This window comes from Canis lupus, chromosome 26 (genome assembly GCF_011100685.1).
Source record: "Canis lupus familiaris isolate Mischka breed German Shepherd chromosome 26, alternate assembly UU_Cfam_GSD_1.0, whole genome shotgun sequence".
Lineage (NCBI taxonomy): Eukaryota > Metazoa > Chordata > Mammalia > Carnivora > Canidae > Canis > Canis lupus.
The window spans coordinates 18,606,783-18,629,023 of NC_049247.1; the positions used below are offsets into that span (position 1 = coordinate 18,606,783).

Consider the following 22,241-nt stretch of genomic DNA (forward strand, 5'->3'; position numbering starts at 1 on the left):
CTCCATCCCGGCCTTCTCTGACTGTCAAGATTAGAAGTGTGTCAAAGCTATTCCAGGGTGGGGGAATTTTTCAGGGATATGGCCCTGAATGCAGAATGACAAAGATAACACGTGGCCATTATTGAGCACTTACCGTGCAAAACACTCAACCTGAACCAGCTCACTTCAACCCACAGCCACCCCACGAAGTGTATGGGCTATGGTTGTCCTTTGATCCCAGATGAGGAATCTGTGGCCAGAGAGGGGAGTTCAGCTGCCCCAGGTCACACAGCTTGTGCGTGCCAGACCTGGGCCTGCATCTGGTTTGATACTGGATCAGTTGGCCCGAGAACTGCCCTGGGGCCCTGGGGTACACCTGGGCCTCGGTTTGACCTACTTATTGATTTGGAGCCTCCTCTTCTCTTGGCTGGCAGCTCAACCCCATGCCCTGAGATGCTCAGTCTTTTTTCTTTCTTTCTTTCTTTCTTTCTTTCTTTCTTTCTTTTCTTTCTTTCTTTCTTTCTTTCTTTCTTTCTTTCTTTCTTTTTTCTTTCTTCTTTCTTCTTTCTTTCTTTCTTTCTTTCTTTCTTTCTTTCTTTCTTTCTTCTTTCTTTCTTTCTTCCTTTCTTTTTTTCTTTCTTTCTCTCTTTCTTTTCTTTCTTCTCTTTCTTTCTTTCTATTTATTTATTTATTTATTTATTTATTTATTTATTTATTTATTTTATTCATTTATGTGAGAAGGAGAGAGATTGCGGAGCAGAGGGGAGGGGAGGGGAGGGGCAGAGGCAGAGGGAGGAGCAGACTCCCCGTTGAGCAGAAAGCCCACCATGGACTGGATCCCAGGACTCGGGGATCCGATCACGACCACGACCTGAGCCGAAGGCAGATGCTTAGCTGACCGAGCCACTCAGGTGCCCTGATGCTCAGTCCTTCTGATCCTCTGCTTCCAAACCCTTGAGTGCCGGGATTCCCGGATCCAAGATTCTGAACGGGAAGTCCCAAGCTTCTTGGAGCGCCCTGGTGTCTTTCCTGGGCGGTCTGGGGCGGCCGCGGGCTCCCCGTCTGGAGCAGGGTACAGCAGCCTGGGTGGCGCAAGGGCAGAGCAACCTGGTTTTAGGCTAAGGGACAGGAAATGGGCCGCATCTGACCTACCGTGTTAGGCAAGCAGGAAGACAGATGGGATGTAGCAGCTCTCTGCCCCTCTCCCAGCGCCCCTCTCCTGTGGGGAGTGACTGTCCCTGCTCTGGGGGCAGAAAGGCGTAAGAGGAGGTGGCTTCACCCTTCTGGGCCTCACTGTCCTGCCCCGCACTGTGGCCATGGCTGCGGGGAAGGGTCCGCCTCGCCGCCCTCATTGGTCACACACTTGTCTCAGCAGATACTGAGGCTCCCGGCCACCTGCGGGACACAGCGCTCGCCCTCCGCCCCTCTCCCTGCCACCTGCGCAGCCTGGCTCGTGGCTGTGGGGTCTGTGGTCCTTCTCCCCTGAAGCCCGTGAGATGACAGCCACCAGGCTGCGGTGACCGGCCGGCCCGGCTTGCCTGGCGCCCAGGTATGGGGCCGAGAGGTTTTCAGCACTTAACAACAGGAACATCCTGGGCGAGGCAGTCGCCCTAAATAGACCTGGGCTGGGAGATGGGGCTTTCCTGGGGTGCCCTGTCTTATCTCAACACACAGTGGAGGCGGGGGGTCTCTGCTCTCACTCAGGACCTGTAGCATCCTCACTGCTCCTGGCAGGAGGGGGAGGTAGGGAGGCCGCTGCATCCACCTCCCCGACTCTGAGCTCATTCCTCTGCATCTCTGTCCACAGCCCCCAAAAGACTCCCCCAGTAAAACACACCCTGCTGGGTGCCAGCTATGGGGGACCTTCCGTGCAGCACGTAATTTGGTTCTCAGGGCCAGTCTTTGAAGCAAGGCCGTCCATTTTACAGATAGGGAAACTGAGGCAACCCGCTCAGGTTACAAACACAACTGCTGAGTGGTCTCTCCTCCAAGCTGCCTCTGCATGCAGGGGATGGTGGGGACGCGCACAGGGAGAGGGCAGTCACTGGGGAGAGCCCCTTCCATGTCTTCCTTCCCGGCCTCTGGGCTGCAGAAAGTCAGGTCCTGGGTGCCTGGGTGGCTCGGGGGGGGGGGGGGGGGGGGGGGTAGGGAGTAAGCTTCTGCCTTCAGCTCAGGTCATGGTCCCAGGGTCCCAGAATCAAGCCCCACGTCATGCTCCCTGCTCCACAGGGAGCCTGCCTCTTCCTCTGCCTGTGTCTCTGCCTCTTCCTCTCTCTCTCTGTCTCTCATGAATAAATAAATAAAAATCTTTAAAAAATAAAAAGGTCCTGAATCATCAAGGTGCCTCCTTCAGCCTGGAACCAGTGGGTGGGGCCTTTGTTCTTGTCCCCACCCTCCCTGTTTCCAGGAAGTGCTGAGGGCTCTGCCTTCCAGGAACCGAGAACTGCCTCAGTGGGGGTGGTGGGTATAAGTCTTCATGATTTTGAAATACGGCCCCAACCTGGTGGCTTCTTCTTAAAATCCACCCCACTCCTCCCCCAGGAAAGCAGGGCCAAGGTTACCCCCAAGCAGGAACTCCACCCGTGTGCAAAGACACTCTGCCTCCTAAACACAGGTTGGGAGGCAAAGAATGTGTGTGTGTGTGTGTGTGTGTCTGTGATGCATTTATTAAGCACCTACTGCAAGCCTGGACCTTCAAGTCCATCATCTTGTTGCATTTCCTTAACAGCTGGATGAGATAGAGGCAGATAGTTATCCCCACTTTACAGATGAGAAAATTGAGGCTGAGAAATTCAAGGTCGTACAGCTTACAAGGAGCAGAGCTAGGACCTGAACATCTTTGTGTCTCACCCCAAGGACTGTGTTCTCAATCCTATGCCCTGAATAGCACCTGGTACAAATGGGACTGACCTTTCTGGATGAGATAGCTTTCAAGGTACTTTTTTTTTTAGATTTACTCGTTTATTTGAGGGGGGAGGGGCAAGGGAGGGGGAGAGAGACTCTCAAGCAGACTCCCCCCCTGAACAACTTGGAGCTGACACAGGACTCCATCCCAGGACTCTGAGGTCATGACATGACCCAAAACCAAGAGTCAGATGCTTAACCGACCAAGCCACCCAGGTGCCTTAAGGTCCTTTTTGTTCTTACTCTGCCTTCCTTCTCTCATCTGGGTCCCCAGCCACAGACACAATAAGCGAAGATCTCTTCCAAGGCTTGGCTCCTTCTGCCCCCTCAGCCAGGTCAGGTTTCTCCACAAAGTCTTCCTGAATCGTCATTGGGTTCCAGTCTGATCTCTGCCACTTGCCAGCTGTGTGCCTTCGGGCAAGTTGCTTTACCTCTCTGAGCCTTATCCCTCCATAGTAAAATGAAGATAATCGTAAAGGCCTGATGTGTCTAGTGCAAATATAATAAAGTTTGGCTTAAGAAATTATTTTAAGGGATGCCCGGTGGCTCAATCAGTTGAGCATCTGCTTTTGGCTCAGGTCATTATCCTCGGGTCCTGGTATCAAGACCCACATCAGGCTCCCTGCTCGTGGGGAGTCTGTTTCTCCCTCTCCCTCTGCCACTACAACCTCTTGTGCTTTCTCTCTCTCTCAATTAAATAAATAAAATCTTAAAAAATTATTTTAGGACATGATCAGACTGGGGATTGAGTTGAGCCTAGAAATTCAGGGGCCTACGAGTAAGTTATAGTCACTCAAGCAATGATGAGCAACTGGTCTCTGCTCTGAATTATGTGAAGTACAAGGAAAAGTATGGGAAATGATCTGGGCTCTGCCCCCGACAGAGTGGGATTGCATGCTGCTGGGGCTGTTATGTCCGAGGAAACCAGGAATACCCGAATCCTGGCCCGGAACACAGCTGTCACTCACCACAGGATCCTTAAGTGCATGATTCTGAATCCCATGAACAACCAGCCAGGGCCAGGGGGAGCGTAAGGAGAGGGAGAGCCATTGAAAAAGCAGGGGCGCTCGCAATGCCAGGAAGAAGGACCAAGGAGATGGTTGCAGGGAGTGGCTCTGCCCTCTCTGGCTGCTGGCCAAGGGGCTGCAGGGTCACAGCAGAATGGCCCCCAGGCGGGTGAGATGACTGCCAGCTCCCTGAGGGTAGGACTGGTCTGAAGAGGTGGGAGGTTTCTCCTGGCCGCAGAAAGTATAGCTGATGGCTCTGGGCCCTGGAGGACTTACAGGAGAGGCTTACTGATGGAGCCAAAGTAGCTGCCCTTTGCTGGGGCTTGCAACGGGAACAAAGTTTGAAGCGCTCCGTAGGTAGGCATTACCTGTTTCAACCTCACAATAAACTATGAGGTAGGTACTGTCATCCGAGTTGTGTAAGGGAGGACAGAAGGGAACAGACCAAGCAGAGACACCGAGAGAGGATGGGAAAAACTGAGAATCTGAGGAACAGGCCAGTGCCACATAGGGTGGGAGCCAAGACAAAGGAAAGCAGAGCAGAGGGACACGGAGAGACGGGTCAGGAATGGACTCCAAAGGCCTCAAGTGTCCAAACAAGCAGCTTTATCCTGTAGACTGTGGTCTCCAAACTCTTTGGCTCATGGACCCCATCGGTGGACAACGCATGTACATTGATCTATCTATGAACTGTAAGCAGGTACCGCTGGGCTCATGACAGATTAGAAATGTGTGCAAAAATTGAAATCGCAAAGGGGTGACATAACAATATAACTCGAAGCTCTAAGAGTTTCTTTCTATACCCCAGTGGCCTGCCTTACCCACAATTTTAAAGTTTTAATCAAAAAGGAGAGGAAGGCAAAAACTATGTCTATGCACCGTATAAGGAGAGTTGCAGAGCCCTCTGGATGGATCTATTCATGTGGAGAAACAATAACAGCTGCTGTTTGCTGGGGAGCTACTGTGCGCTGGGTCAGGAGGGTGCTGAACGCTAAGTGCCTGCCCCAGATCAGACATAGTCCAGGATTGCAGTAGAGGGTGCTCGGCAGGCCCAGGGGGGAGGCTGTCCTGATGTCCTTCTGTCCGTGTCTCCCTCCAGGTGCCATGCCTCTGCAAGTCCTCCTGCTTCTGGTTTTGCTGGGCTCTGGCGACAGCCTCCAGCCGTGGGAGATACAGCGGAGTGGGACGGAGGAGGCCCCAGAGCTCCTGCTTGCCCGGGGCAGGAGGCAAGTGGATGAGGAGCTAGAACTGGACGTATATGACTACTCCATAGTAGGCACAGACGCCCCAGAGCTTCTCACCCCTGAGTCTATGCCCCTGACCCCTAAACTTCTGGCTGAGATGGCGATGTTGGGGCAGAGGAATTCTACGGGGCATGGAACTCCAGAGCCAGCCACTCTGGAGGCGGCCACAGGGGACTCTGCTGGCCTGGACGCAGGAGGGGTGACCATGGGGAACCTGAGCATGGAAGTGGCCACACAGGACTTTCTGACCGAAGAACCGGCCACTACACTGCTTCCCACCACGGAGGCTCCACTCACAGAGGGGGCTCCAACCACAGAGCTGGCCACCACTGAGGTCCTGTCCACAGAGCCAGCAGCCACAGAGGCCCTGACCACGCAACCGGTGGCCACGGAGGCCCAGTCCATGGAGCCTATTGTCATGGGGACCCTGTCCCCGGGGCCAGAAGTCACGGAGGCCCTGACCACGCAACTGGCGGCCACGGAGGCCCAGTCCATGGAGCCTATTGTCATGGGGACCCTGTCCCCGGGGCCAGAAGTCACGGAGGCCCTGACCACGCAACCGGCGGCCACAGAGGCCCAGTCCATGGAGCCTATTGTCATGGGGACCCTGTCCACAGGGCCAGGAGCCACAGACGCCCTGTCCACAGAGCCCGCTGCCACAAAGGCCCCGTCCACAGATCCAGCCACCGTGAAGGGCCCGTCCACGGCACCTGCCTCCACAGGGCACCTAACCACAGTCCTTGTGCCCTCCGATCCTCAAAACAGCACTAACGTGACAGGAGGCGATTTGTCTGATGCCTTCATCAAACGATGGAAAAATAGTCAGGGCCTGCCCCCGCCGAGCTCCGCGGTGCCCCCCGCCGCGGAGGGCCCGGACCGCATCCCCGTGAAGCAGTGCCTGCTGGCCATCCTCGTCCTGGCCCTGGTCGCCACTACCTTCCTCGTGTGCACCGTAGTGCTGGCCGTGCGCCTCTCCCGCAAGACCCACGTGTACCCCGTGCGCAGTTACTCCCCCACCGAGATGGTCTGCATCTCATCCCTGCTGCCCGAGGGGGGCGAAGCGCCCACGCCCACCGTGGCGGCCAACGGGGGCCTGCCCGACGCCAAGAGCCAGGGCCTGAGGGCCGAGCCCAGGGAGGGCCGGGATGGGGACGACCTCACCCTGCAGAGCTTCCTCCCTTAACGCCCCCGCCCGGCTCCGCCACCGAGCGCCCCCTGACCTCCGCAGCCTTCCCAGGCCCCCTCCGGCCGCGGCTGAGGGGAGCGGAGCCTGGGGAGCTGTAGGACAGGGCGGTTGCCCCCCAGGACGGGAAGCAGCTGAACTCCCACAGCCAAAGCAGGACCGGTGAGCGAGCCACCTTGCTCTCCCTCCTGCCTCCCTGGCTCACGCCTGGCCGGGCTCCCTCTCGGGCCTCCGCCACTGAGGTCTCGTCCCCGTGCACCAAGGAAGACCCAAAGTCTTCTGGTGGCTGTGGTCACCATACAGGAAGGAGGCTCTGGGGGGAGAAGTGCCAGGTTCCTGAGGCCATTCCTGGTCACCCCTGCCCCCCACTGGGAGGCAGTTTGGGTTTTCTTGGGTATCTCTCAAGGGAACCCAGGGTGAGATCCTAGCCCATGGGGTCTGGGGTGGGCTTGGAGAGCCCAGGGTTATATCATCCTTCTTTGGGACCATGTGTACCAATGGGCTTCCTTCCGGGAGTAACCCCCATCCTGCCCTCTCTCAACTGCCCCTGTGTCCACATTTTAAGGTGGACTCTGACTTGCTCACTCCCCAGCCCAGGGCCTGGCACAGGCCCTCAATAAATCTTTGATGAACAAATGATGGCAGAATGTTTCAGGGTATCGGGGTGACTCCTCCTGGTGGGGAGCTGGTCCTTTGGGGCCCACAGACTTTTCCTTAAATGGCCGAACATATTGTACACTTTGCAGACCACGTGGTCTCAGCTGCAACTTCTCAGCCCCACGGGTCCTCGTAGGTGGAATGTGGTGATGGACAACGTGTCACAAACGAAGAAGGGGTTGGCTGGGTTCTAATAAAACTTGATTTCCAAACAGGCAGCCGGCTGGATTAGGCTCTGTGTTTGCTGACCCCTGATTTAAGCACTGGGGGACCAGATGGTCCGGTTTGTGTGGGACTTTGTGTGATTTTAGTGCTGGGAGCCCCGGGTTGGGGGAAACTCTTCAGCCCCAGCAAATCGGGACAGTCGGCCGCCCTATTCAAGCAACACTCACCGTGTGCCCACCTTACACAGTTGGACCCACACTGATCCCAAGGGGCAGATCTGAAAGTCAAGGCTTCCCCAGTGGCCAAGCCGGGATTCAGACCCGGGATCTTCCACCTCCTGATGCTTTTCTGTCACTTTGGTATCAGGAGAAGGACGAGAGGCTTCAGGCACACGGTTCAACCTTCTGGGAGAGGAATGCAGCTCACCTTGGAGGACTTTCTGTCTTCTAGAAAAATACCTCTTGCGGCCTGTTGGGGAGCCAAGGGACCCCTTCACTTTGGGTTGTGGCCTGCGGAGAGTTCAAAGACAGGGCTGAGTCCTGGTAGGTGTGGGCTGCAGCTGGAGAGGGGACACCTGGGGACAGGCAGGAGGAAAGGTGGCAGGCGTTGGGCCAACAGGGCAGAGTCAGAGAGGTGCAGGGATGTCGGCCCCGCCCCCTGACGCTCTAGAACAAGTGTGACCCACGAGCAAGGTGATCAAGGTGATTTGGTGGGAGACGGGTGCCCACCCTGGGCCGGGACAGCCGACCCTGCAAAAGGCGGGATTGCACATTATGAGAAACATGGGTTTGCTTGCTCTTTGCAAGTGATGGGAAAAATCATGCGGGGGGCGGGGGGACGACGTGGGGGGAGAGGAGGGACTCGATATTACGGAGCCGGGCCCCAGAGGCTGAAGGACTTGGGGGACATCTGAGCAGCCTCCGTGGGGTCTTGTCATCCCATCCTCTGGGCAGGGAGCACGTCCCCAGGCCCCCCTCCCCCCCTCATCCCCCCGCCGCTGGAGGACACTGAGACCCCCCCCAGGGGCCTGCCCTCCCCGGCTCGCGCTCCGAGGCTCGGGAAGGAAGACGCGTGCTCGAAGCAGCCACCAGGGGGCGCCCGCCACCAGCTCTTGGGGCCGTGAGAGGCCGGGGCTTCCCCGCGTGGAGGGGCCGGGATCGGGCGCCGCGGAGCTGCGGGCCCAGGAGGGGCTGGCGAGGGCGGAACCAGCGGCTCCCCGGGGCCTGGTACCCCAGCCGCGCGGCGCTTGCCAATGTCGCTGGTGTAAACACTCCCAGGGCTGACTCTTGAGCAGCCAGCCATGTATACAGTAAATGCAACAGACGTAAATACTCTCAAGAACACAGGAGCGGAATGTAGTAAAATAATTAGGAAGTGATGAGTTTTGAGTATTAGAGGTATATATATATATATAATTTAACTTAGTGCACACTGGCTTACAAAATTCTGAAAATCTAACAGTTGGCCCTGGGAGATGGCTATAGGCTGGCTCCTGTGCACCACTGGGCCCTCCTCCTGCCCCAACCTGCTCTCAACCTTGAACCCCTGCCTGAATCGCTCATTCATCCATTCAGCACATCTATTCCAAGCGCAAGCATCTGCCACATCTCCCTCCCTGCCCCTCCAACAGCCTGGGAAGGAGGACTCAGATTCTCCTCGTTTTGCAGAAGAAGAAACAGGCACAGAGAGGCGAAGTCACCTGTCTCAGGAGACACACAGGATCTGGGACTGGAATCCAGCCTTGGAGCAGAAAACCATGTTCCTACCACAATGTCATGCTGCCCTTGCGGCCCCTGTGGGGGTTCTGGGGGAATGCCATGCCCCAAACTCTCCCTGCTGCTGACCTGTCCTGGTGCCTGGAAGTCCCGATCAGTCACACTGTGGCTCCAGTGGCGGAGGGAAGGCACAGGTACTTGGGAAGGTGACAGGGTCGAAGCCAGCTCCCCTCCTTGCAGAGAGCAGGACGTGGTAATGCTGGGGTCCAACAAAGAGAAATGGTGAGGGGAGGGGGGCACGGAGCCGGCACGCGCTGGGCAGTGTGTGCACATCCAGCGCACACCCAGCACTTCATCTGCAATATCTATCAGGCCTCACAGCCACCCTGGGACGTGGGTATACTTATTGTCTCATTTTACTGTTGGGGAAACTGAGGTTCAGGAGGCTGGGTCACTTGCTCTAGCACATTACTCTGCTGAGAAAGCAGACTCTGCTGACTTCAGCTCTGTTGGTGAGGAAGGAAGGAGGGTAGACAGGACATCAGGCAATGGAGGTGGGGGTGGCGGTGGGAGGGGATGCATACTAAGTTTATGTCTCTTGTGTCTCTTGTGTCTCTTGTGTCTTCCGGGCTGGGCAGCCCTGCGGGGGTTCACCTGGAAGCTGATCTGGGCAGAGGCTCCTCAGGCTTGCCCTCTATATCCCACCCCACCTCCGCTCAGCCAGGCCACATAACTTGAGTGTCACAGTGTGTCCATCCTGTGCCAGGCCCACTGTGCTAGGTCCAAGGATGCCATGTGGGCAAGAGAGGCCCGGGGATGCCTGTTGAGGCTCAGCGCTGGAGGGACAGCAAGAGATTCACCAAACGATCACCCAGAAAAATAGGAGATCGTGGCTGGGCCCGGAGCCCAAAAGGAGGGGTAGGGGACTGGGGGACTCTGAGTCTGTGCAATGTGGCCAGATCTTGGGGCCGCGGGAGGAGTCAGGAAAATGTTGGAGGCTGGAAAAGGCGCAGAGTTGTTGAGGGTGGGTGTGGAGAAGAGAATGTTCCAGGCATGGAGAACAGTGTAGAGAACAGGGTGGGAGCATTGGGAGAAAGGACAAGGCTGGGGCGGCGGGAGGGAGCCAGCGTGGCTTCAGGGAGGTGGCCTGTGTGAGGATAAGAGAGCCTGGGCCAGAGTGGAGGGTGCAAGAGGTGAGGAACGGAGAGAGAACTGGGAAGGAGCAAGCGTTGGAGTTGGTGATGCCTTGGCAGGGTGATGACGAGACGGAAAAAACCTGAAATCCCGTTTCCTACGTGGGTGTCGTCAGTGGAAGGAGCAGGCCGGGTGGTGGGATGGGCTTTGGCCGTGAAGAGTCTCCAGGGCCTGTTCAGTCTCCGGGCGGAAGCGTCAAGGAGGCTGCTGGCAAAGATGCTCCCCAACATTAGCCATCGGGGAGATGCAAATGTCGGCCCCCCTGAGATGTCACCCTGCGCCGCCAGAAGGACTACAGTTCAAGGCCCAGCATACCGCGTGCTGACGAGGATGCAGAGAAGCCGGCGCGCGCGCACACACACACACACACACACACACGTGCTGGTGGGGGTGCAACAGGGCACAGCCACCTTGGAAGCCAGCGTGGCGGTTTCTTAAAGTTAGCCGCGTATTCACCGTATTGCACGATTGCACCACGTTGCACACGCAGGCAACTCCGAATTCCCTTCCTAGGTATTTCCGCAAGAGAATGAAGACGTGCGTCCGCACAAAGACCGGAACGCGATGCCTGCGGCCGCTCTATTCATAATGGCCAAAAAGCGGGAAACAATCCAAAGATCCATCCTCTGGCGAACGGGTCAGTGAACAATGGGACACTCCTCGGAATAAAAAGGAGTGGATAGGTGATACGGGCACCAGCGTGGATGACTCCCAAACGCACGTGGAGTTAGAGGCCAGACCCAAGGGCTACTCGTCTACTCTGTGGCTTCGATGGTAAAAAGTCCAGAAAGAGGCAAAACCAATCTATAGTGGTGGGGATCAGATCAGTGGTTACCGTCTCTGGGGATGATGGAGGAGGGGGCTGGAAGGAGGCTTCCGGGGTGATGGGAACATGCCTGACCTTGGTGCGGGTGCTGGTCACACGAGCTCGTCGTCCCCCGGAGCTCACTCAACCGTTCTCGTCTGAGGGAAGGTGCGTCACGTGCGAGCCGACGAACAAGCAGCAGGCAGGTGGGCTGCTGAGCCTGGCGTGTCTGCGGGTCTGCTCCGGGGAAGGAGCGTGTGTGACGGTGGGGGGCTGGGACATCTGCCCCGGGGCGGCCGGGACAGGCCACGGGACAGGCCACGTCTCCTGGGGCCGCATCCCCACCCGGATCCTGCCTCGATGCAGCCCTCCTTTCCTGCAGCGGCTGGCTGCTCCTGTGCTCAGACACCATCAATGACTCCCCGGTGAAAAAAAAATATATATATGACTCCCTGGTGCCCAAGGACCAAAGAAGTTTCCAGTCTTGTCATTTGCTGCCTGTTGACCTAAACGTTTCAGGGGCCGGACAGACTGACCTCATCACTCCTCACTCTCACACACGTTTCCTGCCCGAGTCATCGCCCCCTTCTACTCCCTCTCTCTGGGGCACAGCGACCCCAGCCCCGGAGGCCTTGCTGAGCTCCGGGCTGACCCAGCCATGCCTCTGGGCTCCCCGTGTGCTGTCCCCTCCTCTTCCTGGTTCTTCGCCCTGAGCCCAGGCTGGCTGACCCAAAGATAACTTCTGGTTGTTCTCCACTCCCAGCCTCCGTCTCTCCATCTGGAAGCTGGGTGTCCGCGTGTCTGCTCATGCCCCAGCAGCCACTGTTCGTGTCCCTGTTCCTCCCGCTCAGGTGGGAGCTGCACGAGGCAGGGTCTGGCGAGGCCTTTCAGGCCCTAGAAGGCTCAGGAAGGAGTCAGAGGTCAGAGGTGCTCGCCTGGTCTTTGCCGCGTGCCTCTCCGAGCCTCCCAGTCCTCATCTGCAGCACAGCCATGGTCGCAGCACCCCAGGGAACCGCGGACAGTAAGGGCCCGTTAGCCTTCGCAGGGGCAGGGAAGTGGGGGCGCCGCTCACTCCCGGGGGGCCAACCTTGACCTACTCTGTGCTAGATTTGTGGTCTCTCTTTGCTGGTTTCATCCTCGCCCTGGGACGTAGGGCCTCTCTGTAACCCTGTTTTACAGATGAACAAACTGAGGCTCAGAGAGGTTCGGTGGCTTTGCCTGAGGCCACGCAGCTTGAAAAATCACAGATCTGGGGTTAGCCCTTAGACTTGCGGGGCGCACCGAGAGGCCGGCTCCTCGAGGAACTCCCCCATGATCTCCACTGCTCTGAGTCACGCCTCACCTGACCGCCCCTCGGGGACAGAGCGGAGTCCTCGGGGGGCCGCTGGGCACCCACGCCAGCCACGGTGGAGGGCACCCCGTGCTGGGAAGCGGCCCCTGGGCTCTGCCCCTCGGTGCCCACCCAGCGCCAGGGGCTGCAGGGGCGGCGCTGGGGCGGGGGTTCCGTGAGCGCAGAGGTCCTCCCTAATTCAACCCCGGCCCGGACTCGGCTCTGAGACCCGATTTTCCCATCTGTAAAGTGGGAGCACCTGTACTAGCTCCTGGCCGAGGGACAGCTCCGAGGGCAGGAAGCAGATCCGGGGGGAGCGGCCCGGGATGACCCGGTGGGCAGCGAGGGCACCCCCAGGCAGCCGGGGAGCCAGAGGGCCTGAGGCTGCGCGGGCACATCTGCCTGGAGGTGCGGCCTGAAGCTGGGCTGCACGGAGATTGCCCCGAAGACAGCGTGGGCGCCCCTGGGCTCCTGCTCCCGTCCCCCCCCCCCCCATGCGGGCCTGCTTGAGGGGGGGGTCGCGCCTCCGCCTCCAGCATGTCCCCCGGCAGGTGACCCGCCAGCCTTCGTGGACTGTCCCGACAGCTGGAAATGGGCATGAGAGTGTTTCCGAAGGGCGCCTGGTCACCCGGACTCTCAGCCTCGGTCTCCGCCTCCGCGAAATGGTGCAATAGCGGCGGCGGGTGGGGGGTCGGAGGGTGACAGAGGCGAGGCTGCAGGAGGGGAAGCGCCGCTCGCTCCCTAAATCACAGCTATTAGGGCTGCGGAGGTGGGAAGCCTAGAAGGAAGCCCACGATGGCTGAGGGGCGCCCCCCGGTGCGCGGTCCTAGGGGAGCTCTATTGGCTCTTTCAGACTTTTCTGGGGCCCAGAATCTCCGGCTGGTGAGTAAACCGTCATTCTATACCTTTTTTTTTTTTTTTAAGATTTTATTTATTTATTTATGAGAAACACAGAGAGGAGAGACAGAGAGAGAGGCAGAGACACAGGCAGAGGGAGAAGCAGGCTCCATGCAGGGAACCGGACGCGGGACTCGATCCCAGGACCCCGGGATCACACCCTGGGCATCAAACCCTGGGCCGAAGGCAGAGGCTCAAGCACTGAGCCCCCAGGGCGCCCCTCGCTCTATACTTGCTGCCTGCACACGAAGGCTCTGAGCCCGTGGTCCTCACCTGGGGGCGCCTCTGCCCTCCGCAGGACATTGGCCACGGCGGCAGATACTTTGGTGGCACCCCTGGCATCTAGCGGGTGGTCGGGGCTGCTGCTAACCCTCTGCAGCGCGCAGGCAGACCCCCCAGCCAGAAGTGTCTGGAACGCAAGGCCAGCAGTGCCGAGGTGCACACTGCTATGTGTGTCCCACACGTCCTGGGGGTTGGAAGGCTGTAGCCCCAGCTGGCCCCCAGCCTGGCCCCCCAAGACTGCGGAGCACCCCCATGCCCAAGGTCGGAGGAATGAGAATGCCATCGCTGAGCTCTGGGTGGGTCAGGCTCAGGGCTGCTTTTCCCAAGAAAGGAGAGAGAAATGGGCCTCCTGACGTCCCGTGCCAGACAGAGGTGCCAAAGGGGCACAGACCCAGACCCCTTTCAAGGCACAAGAACCCTGCCAGGGAAGCCATGTACGCGTGAACCACACTCTCCTCCAGCCTCAGCGCTGGTTCCGGGCTGTCCCCCTGCCCCCTTGGGGTGGTTCTTTGCAGAGACCCTGTTGTCCAGCCACTGGACGCCCCCAGGAGGGAGAGGCTTCAGGTGATTTCCTGCGGAGTTTCGGCTGTGCCTCAGCCAGTCGCTGGGTACAAATGACCACAAAGGACCGTATTCTCCCTCTCACTGTGCTCTGGCCCCATCCTTCTTGCTCTTTCTTCTCCACATGCTCCTGCCTCAGGACCTTTGCACCTGCTGTTTCCCCTACCCAATGTTCTCTTCCCAGATGTCCTCCTGGCTGGCACTGTCTCATCTTTTTGGTCCCAGCTTGATGTCAGTCTTCAGAGAGGCCTTCTCTGCAGCCCTGCCCACAGGTCTTTGTTCCAACAATCCCCTGCTCTTTTTTTTTTTTTTTAAGATTTTATTTATTTATTCATGAGAGACACACAGAGAAAGGCAGAAGACACAGGCAGAGGGAGAAGCAGGCTCCTCTTGGGGAACCCAAAGTGGGACTTGATCCCAGGATCCTGGGATCACAACCTGAGCCAAAGACAGATGCTCAACCACTGAGCCACCCAGGCATCCCACCAACAATCCCCTTTTCCCTTCAAGGCACCAATGACTGTGGGATAATGTTGAGATGCCAGTTTTTGCTGTGCAAGGGCAGGGGCCCCTGTCCCTCACGTTCGTCGTCTCCCCTCGTCACTGCCCGGAGCCTGGCTCACAGTAGAGTTTCAGGGGACATTTACTGAATGAGCAAAAAAAGCAAGGGAGGCTCTGTGAGGACGTGGGGAGGAAGACAAAGCAATGGGACTGACAAGAGTGTAAGCACAGGGGGGCGGAGGCCAACGGAGCCGAGTGTGTAAGGCTTGGGGCCAGGCAGCCGTGGTTCGAATCCTGTTCCCCTGCTTCCCTGTTGCAGGATGGTGGGCAGCTCTCTAATTTCTGGGGCCCTCGGCTTCCACACCTGTGAACTGGGGGGAGGAGTCCTTGCTAACCGTGAGGCCGTGGGACGTGGCCACGCATGTGGCTGGCACGTCGTAGGCACCCAGCTATGGCTCAGTTGGGTGGGGAGAGATGGTCCCTGGCTTCGGGATAGACCAGGGCCACCTGAGCAGCCCCATGCAGGCCTCCCTGCCCCCCAAGCTTCGAAGCCCCGTCCCTGTGGTTTGGGGAGCAAACCCCCACCCTGCTGAGCTCTCTTTTGGCCTAAAATTAGCTCACAAATTCCTTGGCTCCCTGGTCAGTGCTTCCAACCGACAATTCAAACCAGATGTTTCCAGCTGTTGGGGCCCATCTCCCCCAGCCAGCGCCTGCCTGTGTCCCTGCCCTGGGAGGGCTGAATTAACCCCGGGGGAGAGGAACCCGCCGCCCGCACCCAGGAGCCCCCGCTGCGTGGCGGGTGCAGGGGTGTGGAGGGGAGCCCTGGGTCGGTGCGCACACCCCTCCTAGGATGGGGGGCACCCCTTGCCGACTCACCTGCTGGAGGGTGGGTGGGGGGACTAATCGCCCTGCCCCTTTCCATCCGGTAGCCTGATGGAGCGCCTGCTGTATGCCAGGCTTCTGCGCTCACTGCTGTCCAGATGGTGTGCTTAACATTCTCAGTCCCTGTGTCACTTGGTTGCTGTTATTATTATCATCAGCATATTTATTTAGCACCAGGTGCCAAGGCTCATGGATTTCTCATGATAACTCGGGGATCCAGGTGTTATCATTACTCCCATTTCACAGATGAGGAAACTGAGGCCCAGAGTGGTTGAGTAACCTAGCCCCAGCTTCAAAACAACAGGACCCAGAGGTCCCTGAAGGGCAGGTGGGGTTTACCTCCTCGCTGTCACCCGCATGTGGGGCTTTTCCACTTGGCAGGTGGATCTGGATGTCGAGAAGACCGTCTCTGTGAGGATGTCCCTAGGCCCAGCTGCAGAAGACTGGTGGCTGCCGGGAGGAGGAGGCTCTCAGCAGTGCCCACAGCCAAGTTTCTGGTCCCAGCCGAGTCAGAAGCTGGTGGTCAGGGTGGAAGGAGCCACGGGAAGGGCTGGGGATCTGTGTGGCTTCCGTGGGGGCCTCATATGGAGCCCCTTCTCTTCCCCAGAGATGAGACCTAGAACCATCTTTTGGTCAGAGTCCTGGAGAGAGAGAGCGTTGGGGGTGGGTAAAGAGAAGAAGGGTTTGGTGCAAGGAGAGAAGTGGTGGAGGGTTTTGCACACACAGGGACCCATGGCTGGCTGTCTTCACCTACAATAAAAGCCCAAACACTTGCCAATACCTGCGGGGGCCCCGCATGATCTGGCCCCGGTGCCCTGTGGCCTCACTTCCTCTCACCATCCCCTCACGCTCTGTGTTCTGGTCTGGCCACACTTTTCTTTTCCACTCTTTGAAAATGCCAGTCGTCCCCTACCTCAGGACCTTTGCACTTGCTCTTTGCGCTGCCTGGAATGAATGCTCTTCCTCTCATCATCTCTGACCCACTCTCTCTCACCCTCAGGGCTTTACTTTACTGGAATGTCACCCTTCCCTGACTTTTCTTCATGCCACACCATATATACATTATATAAGTTATCGCTTTAATTGTCCTGCTGGTCCCCCCAGATGTGAGCTCCATGCAGACAAGGATTTTTATCTGTGTTGTTCTCTGCTGTAGCCCTAGTGCTTGGAAAGCGTAGTATGAGCACGTAGTATGTGCTCAATAAATGTTGAGAGAGGGAAAATGAGAGAGAGAGAGAGAGAGAGAGAGGAAGGAGGAGGGGGGAAAGGAAGGAGGGGAGGAGGGAGAAAAAGAGGAAAGGAGGGAGAGAAGGAAGATGGAACAGAAGGTCCTAGTGTAAAGCAAGAGGTGCAGAAAGAAAGCAGGAGACGTGCGGGGTGATGGACTGAGGTTTGGGTGACTCAGGACCCCCTGAAGTTCAGCCACAGCCCTCCCCACTTCTCCCTCTCAGCCAGCACCCCTCTGCTCAAAGTCAGTCCAACAGTGCTGCGGAGGAATCCAGAAGCATCCCCGGATTCCTCCCCATGATGGGGGAGCGGGTGGGGCGGGGGCCGCGGGCGTCCTGGGGAGGGAGCCCCCGAGGGCACCCAGTGGGCCATGCGGACGGGGAGAGGGGGACCAGGTCTGCAGCATGGCAGCGGGTGTTTACATTCCTGCGCTCCGGGATGGGTTCCATGTGGGGCTAACGAAGCTGCTCCTTGCACCGTGTGGGGAAATGTAAATGTTTACAAGGCCGCGTGCAGCTGGCGGGGCCACCACGGCCACAGGAAGCCCGAGATCCTATGGGCTCCAGCCGCCCCCCTCAAAAAAAAGAGGGATACAGAGGCCTTTTTTTTAAAAAGAAAAAACTTTTAATTGACTTATCACCCCCACAAAAGACACAAATCTGAAGCTTGCACCTTGATTTTTCCAAACACATGCACCCAGGCAACCACCCCCCGGGTCTAGACAGTGTACATTTCCAGCCCCAGAAACTTCCAGCGCCAAGGATAACTAACTGCCCCGCTGACTCCTGTTCCCATAGCTTGGTTTTGCATTTGTTCCAGAATTTCATGTAAATGGCGTCACCCAGAGTGTGTTCTCTGGGGTCCAGTTCTTCCGCCGGGCCTGTCGACGGGGCCTCTCCCTTCGCTGCTGAGAAGCGCCCCCGTAGGAGGCTCCACGGGCTGGGCATCCGTTTCTCTGTTGGTGGATATCGGGGTTGTTTCCAGATTTTTTTGCTCTGATGGATTAGAGCACTTACGGGCATTTGGGTCTTTGTGTGGCTGCGTGTCTTAATTTCTGTTGGGCAGGTACCTAGGGGAGGGCTTGCTGGGCCGGCCGGGACGCGGACGGTGATCTCGGTACAAACTGCCAGACGGTTCTCCTAAGAGGCTGTGCTATTTCTCTCCCATCCGTAGTGGGTGAGCGTCCGCTTGTTTGCTGGGGGCGTGCAAACAAGTGGAAAATTTACCTAGGATCACTGAACGGCAGAGCTTGGGGGAGCCTCCCCTGCTCCTTCCTGATCCAGGAAGGGAAACTGAGGCCCGAGTCACACAGTGTGTGGGGAGCAGAGCCAGGAGCTAATGCAGGTCCCCCAACTTCCAAGCTCTAACTACTGCCTGGTCTTTTCAGATCAGGACCTAGTCTTGTTTTCCTGGAAGAGGCCTCATGCCACGCCCTTCCCTGCCTCAGGGCCTTTGCACTTGTTGTTCCTTTGACCTGGGGAGCTCTTCCTCCTGCACCCCGAGTGCCTGCTTTCTCTTACCCTGCAGGCTTCAGTTCAGAAACCTCTTCAGGGAGGCTATCTCTGACCCAGCCACATAAATAGCTGCCAGCCACATGCCCTCACCTGCTTCTAAGCTACTCTGTTTCCTTTCTGTCTCCCTGATAGCATCCTACAGGGGTGGGTTATCTTTCTGATTTGCCAGTTGACTTGTGCCTCATCTGTGTCCCCTACTAGGAGTTCCCAGGCAGGGGTCTGGTGTCTCTCTTGTTCCCATGCACGAGCTGGTGCAGAGCAAAGTCAGTGTAGGCCTCAGTTTCCCCATCTGTAACATGGGCAGATTGCTAAAGTCATTCAGCCAGTGGATGGCATTTTTTGAGCACCTGCTGTGTCCAGACACAGGTATCGGGGATACCTTCACAGAAGAAGGCCCTGATTCTGGACCTGAGAAGCTGACAGTCTAGAGTCCAGTGTCGATAGGCCATGAGGGCCCAGTGTTCTCAGCGCTCTGAGTGGGGAGCCTCGTGGACACGGAGGAGGCTGCTGAGCTCCCGCTCCAGGGGATGGGGTCAGGGAGGCCTTCCCGGAGGTGGTGATGACCAAGCTATGAGATATGCAGGGGTGTGGTCAGGCAAGGGGGGGTATGTGTGGAAGACAATGCACCAGGCAGAGGGGACGGCCCAAGCAAAGGTGGCAGTGTCTGTCTCACAGTTCTCTGTGCCTGGCACAGATCCTGGCACAAGGAGGTGCCCAGTAAAGAGCTGGGGAGTGGATGAGCCTCTCTAGTTTACGGGTGGGGAAACTGAGGCCCAGGGAGCTTTCACAGCCCACCCAGAGCTCTGGCTTGCCCAGACAAGGCCCACTTTGCCTCCTTGGAGCACCCCACGGGAGGCCACTCCATGGGTGTCCCTCTGAAGGCTAGGACTATGCTGTGATGGGGCCACAGCCCAGGCTTCTCCAGCCACATGAAAGGCTTGGGATATTTTTGCCAGGAGGGCAGGCCCCAGTGGCCCGAGGGCTGTGTAATTAGAGGTGGCTCCGAGCCCACCAGAGGCTAGAGCTGGGGGCTGTTCAGCAGGGCGGGGGCACAGCTGTTAATTGTACGGTGGGCACAGGGTGGGGTCTCTGAATGGCTTCACGGCTGGAATTATAGGTTGCAAACGAGTGGCCTGGCCTGTTCTGTGCCACAGGCCTGCCTGCGCCCCTTGGAGCCACGGCTCTGTGGACCATAGGGATCATCTGGGCTGGGCCCCACAACGGGTCCCAGGAGCGGAAAGTGTAGAATGTGAGACCTTCGGACAAAGAGTGGCTGGAGAAAACTCTCAGAGCACGAGGTTGTCCGAACCTGGGAATGCAAGAGTGGCGGTCAGAGTGGTCATGCGCACATCAATAAGCATTTATTGAGCACCTATTGTGTGCTAGGCACTTTCCTCGATGCTGGCAGTGCACAAAATGGACTCCGCAGACCGGGCTCATCTACTATTTGTCGATAATAACCTTTAGGAACTGCTCTGAAGGTGCTGGGTTCCATCTACCTCAGGGCCTTTGCACATGCTATTCTCACTGCTGAGACTCCTCTTGCACCCTTGCCTTCCTAAATACCTCCTCATCTTCATGAGCTACTCTACTACTGCCTCATGGAGGCTCCCGTGAACTCTGGGACCAGACTAGCCCCCTATAGCGCCAGAACCGCCCCATCCCAACTCAGCCCAGTGTGCAGTTAGATATTCATTTGTTTGTTTACTTGTTTATTGCAGGTCTGCCTTCTCTGTAAGCTCTGTGCCTGTGCTTGCTCGTCACTGCCTCCCAGAGCCTGACACTGGCTGGGTATAAAGTAAATGTCAAGAGAAATTTGTGGGGCAAATGAAGGGCTGAATGTTAGGGCATGGGAACCTCAGTGCTGGCGGGCTCGTGGCAGACATCTAGTTGGAGCCCACATTGCACTGCGGCCCAGAGAGGGGCAGGGATGTGCCAGCCCCCCACCGTTGAGGCATGGGCTGGGGCTGGGACTCAAGGATCCTTTTCTCTCCCATGGGTGCCTGACATTTTTGCTGTCCTGGGAACTGTGGGTTGGGACGTTGGGCTTTGGGGAACACGCGTGCCTTTGTGTGCGTGTGCGTTGACACGGTCTGACGGGGCTTTCAGGGGCCAGATGGAGGTAGAACAGGGGCCCTACTGTGGGGAACGGGCCCTTTGGCGGTGGGAGGATCACTGGCCGGGCAGTTTCATTTCCAGATGAGACACAAGCTCTGGATGCCCCTAGTCTGGCCTGTGGGGTCCTGGCCAGGCCACACCGCTGTGGGCCTCAGTTTGTACATCTGTCCAGGGGGCTCTGCTTGTGTATCCACCTCTGCCCGAGCTCCTATGGGGCCTGCTGGGCCTGAGGCACCGAGGTAGGCTCCGTGGAGGGCAGGAAAATTCTGTACCTTTCAGAGTGGATGACTCCAGCTCTGCCTGAAACGAGAAATACTCTTCAATCTCAGCCTGGGAGACCGGATAATGCGCCTCCCTCCCCCAGAGACGCCCACCCCCCCATCCCTGGAAGCTGCGGATCCGAGCGGTCCCTGGCCTGGCGAGAGGACTTTGCAGACGTGATTAAGTTAAGGAGAGCAGATGGGGAGACATCGTCATGGGCTACCTGGGTGGGCTCAGCGTCATCCCCGGGGTCCTTGAAATCGGGAGAGAGTTTGGAAGAGGGCCAGGGGGACGGCGGCCTCCGCCTGCTGCAGCCGGCTGTGAGGACGAGGAGCCTAGGAGCGAGGAATGCAGGCGGCTTGAGGTCCCCTCCCCCTGAAGCCTCTGGGACGAGCTGACCCCGCGGCCCACACCGGCCTTTCAGCGGAGGGAGACCCATTTCTGCCTCCGGACTGCTGGCACCGTGAGAGAACAAACGTGTGTTGTTTTAAGGCACGAAGGTTGCGGTCGCTTGTTACAGCGACTGTAGGAAACTCATACACTTGGCGTCTAGGCCATTTCCTGGCCTCCAGCTCCTCCGACTTTTGCCAGCAGCCTTGTGAGCAGCAGAGAGTGTTGGCACAGCGGAGGCTCCGTAGGGGCCCGGACACAGTGGAGGCGGGATCTGAACCCAGGACTGTCTGCCTGTGGGTCGGCTCGGCTGCTCTGCCGCCAGAGGAGGAGCAGAGCCAGAGCGGCCTTCAGGCCGGGGGGCAGGCCCTGTTTGGGGGAGCCGTGGCCCTGCCTCTGGATTTCTCAGAGGCAGGTTCCCCGCAGCCCTCAGACGCTGCAGAGGGGCTCCTGGGGTGCCCGCTGGCTGTCCGGAAGGTGGGGTCAGCTGCTGCACGCGTCTGTGGGCGGCCCCTCGCACCTGGGGGCGTGTGTGTCTGTGCGGGTCCGCGGGTGGGCAGCTGTCCTGTCCCTGGAGGATGCCGGGTTTTGGAGGGGGGCGGATCCTGAGAAAAAAAAAGGGAACTTGTCTGGTTTTATTTTCCAAACAGACAACTGTCCCCCCACCCCGGCCTTTATGAAGGTGAGCAGGGGTTGCTGGGCCCGCTGGAAGGAATGACAGTAATCTGGAGCCCTGTCCTCCCCTCCCTGTCCCATACCTCCTGTGGCTCCCGACTGCCTCCTGCCTCCTGGATGAGCGACCTTCTGACACTTAGCCTGGCTCCTGCTGACTTCAACCCTCATTACCTGCTCCTCCCCTTTGTCCACCTGGGGCTCTAGCCTAGTGTAACCCGCATGGCATTCGGGCCGCAATGCCTCCGTCCACCCGGTCCTTCCGCTGGGGACTCTCGGGGAGTGTCTCACTCAGACTCCCCGTGCTCACAGCCTCATCCTCCAGGATGACTTCCCTGCCTCTTTCTCTCAGGGGACCTCCCCTGCCCTGGGGTTCACCGAGCCCTGGGCCTGACCTCTCTCCTCCAGTCCTGTAAAAAAGTCATTCGCATCCGCATGAAAGCTCCTCGAGAGCCGGCTTGTGTCTGTTCCCCTGGAACCTGATGGGCACGGTGCCTGGCACACGACGGATGTTCAGTAAGCATTTGCCAAGTGAACGAATGAAGCGGCGTGTGGATGAATGAATGAATGCACGCAAAGGGCTGCAGAGCTGCTGGAGTCGTCGGGTCAGCCAGAGATCTCAGCTCCAGGGGCTGCTACTGACTTGCCTCAGTTTCCTGGCTGAGCCACTTGACTACACCCTGCCTCACTTTGCCCACCTGTGAAGTGGCCCCGACTCCTGCTTGGGCTACTCCATCTGGGGTCCTGTCAGGC

General features: G+C 58.0%; 1 protein-coding gene across 1 annotated transcript; it reads left to right on the top strand.

Moving 5' to 3' along the window:
• The first annotated feature begins 4,989 nt into the window (after positions 1 to 4,989).
• SELPLG (selectin P ligand) lies at positions 4,990 to 6,678 on the top strand. The gene is given in 1 exon segment (NM_001242719.1): positions 4,990 to 6,678. A coding segment is annotated over 1 exon segment (1,323 nt). The 5' UTR covers positions 4,990 to 4,994; the 3' UTR covers positions 6,318 to 6,678.
• Positions 6,679 to 22,241: the final 15,563 nt, after the last annotated feature.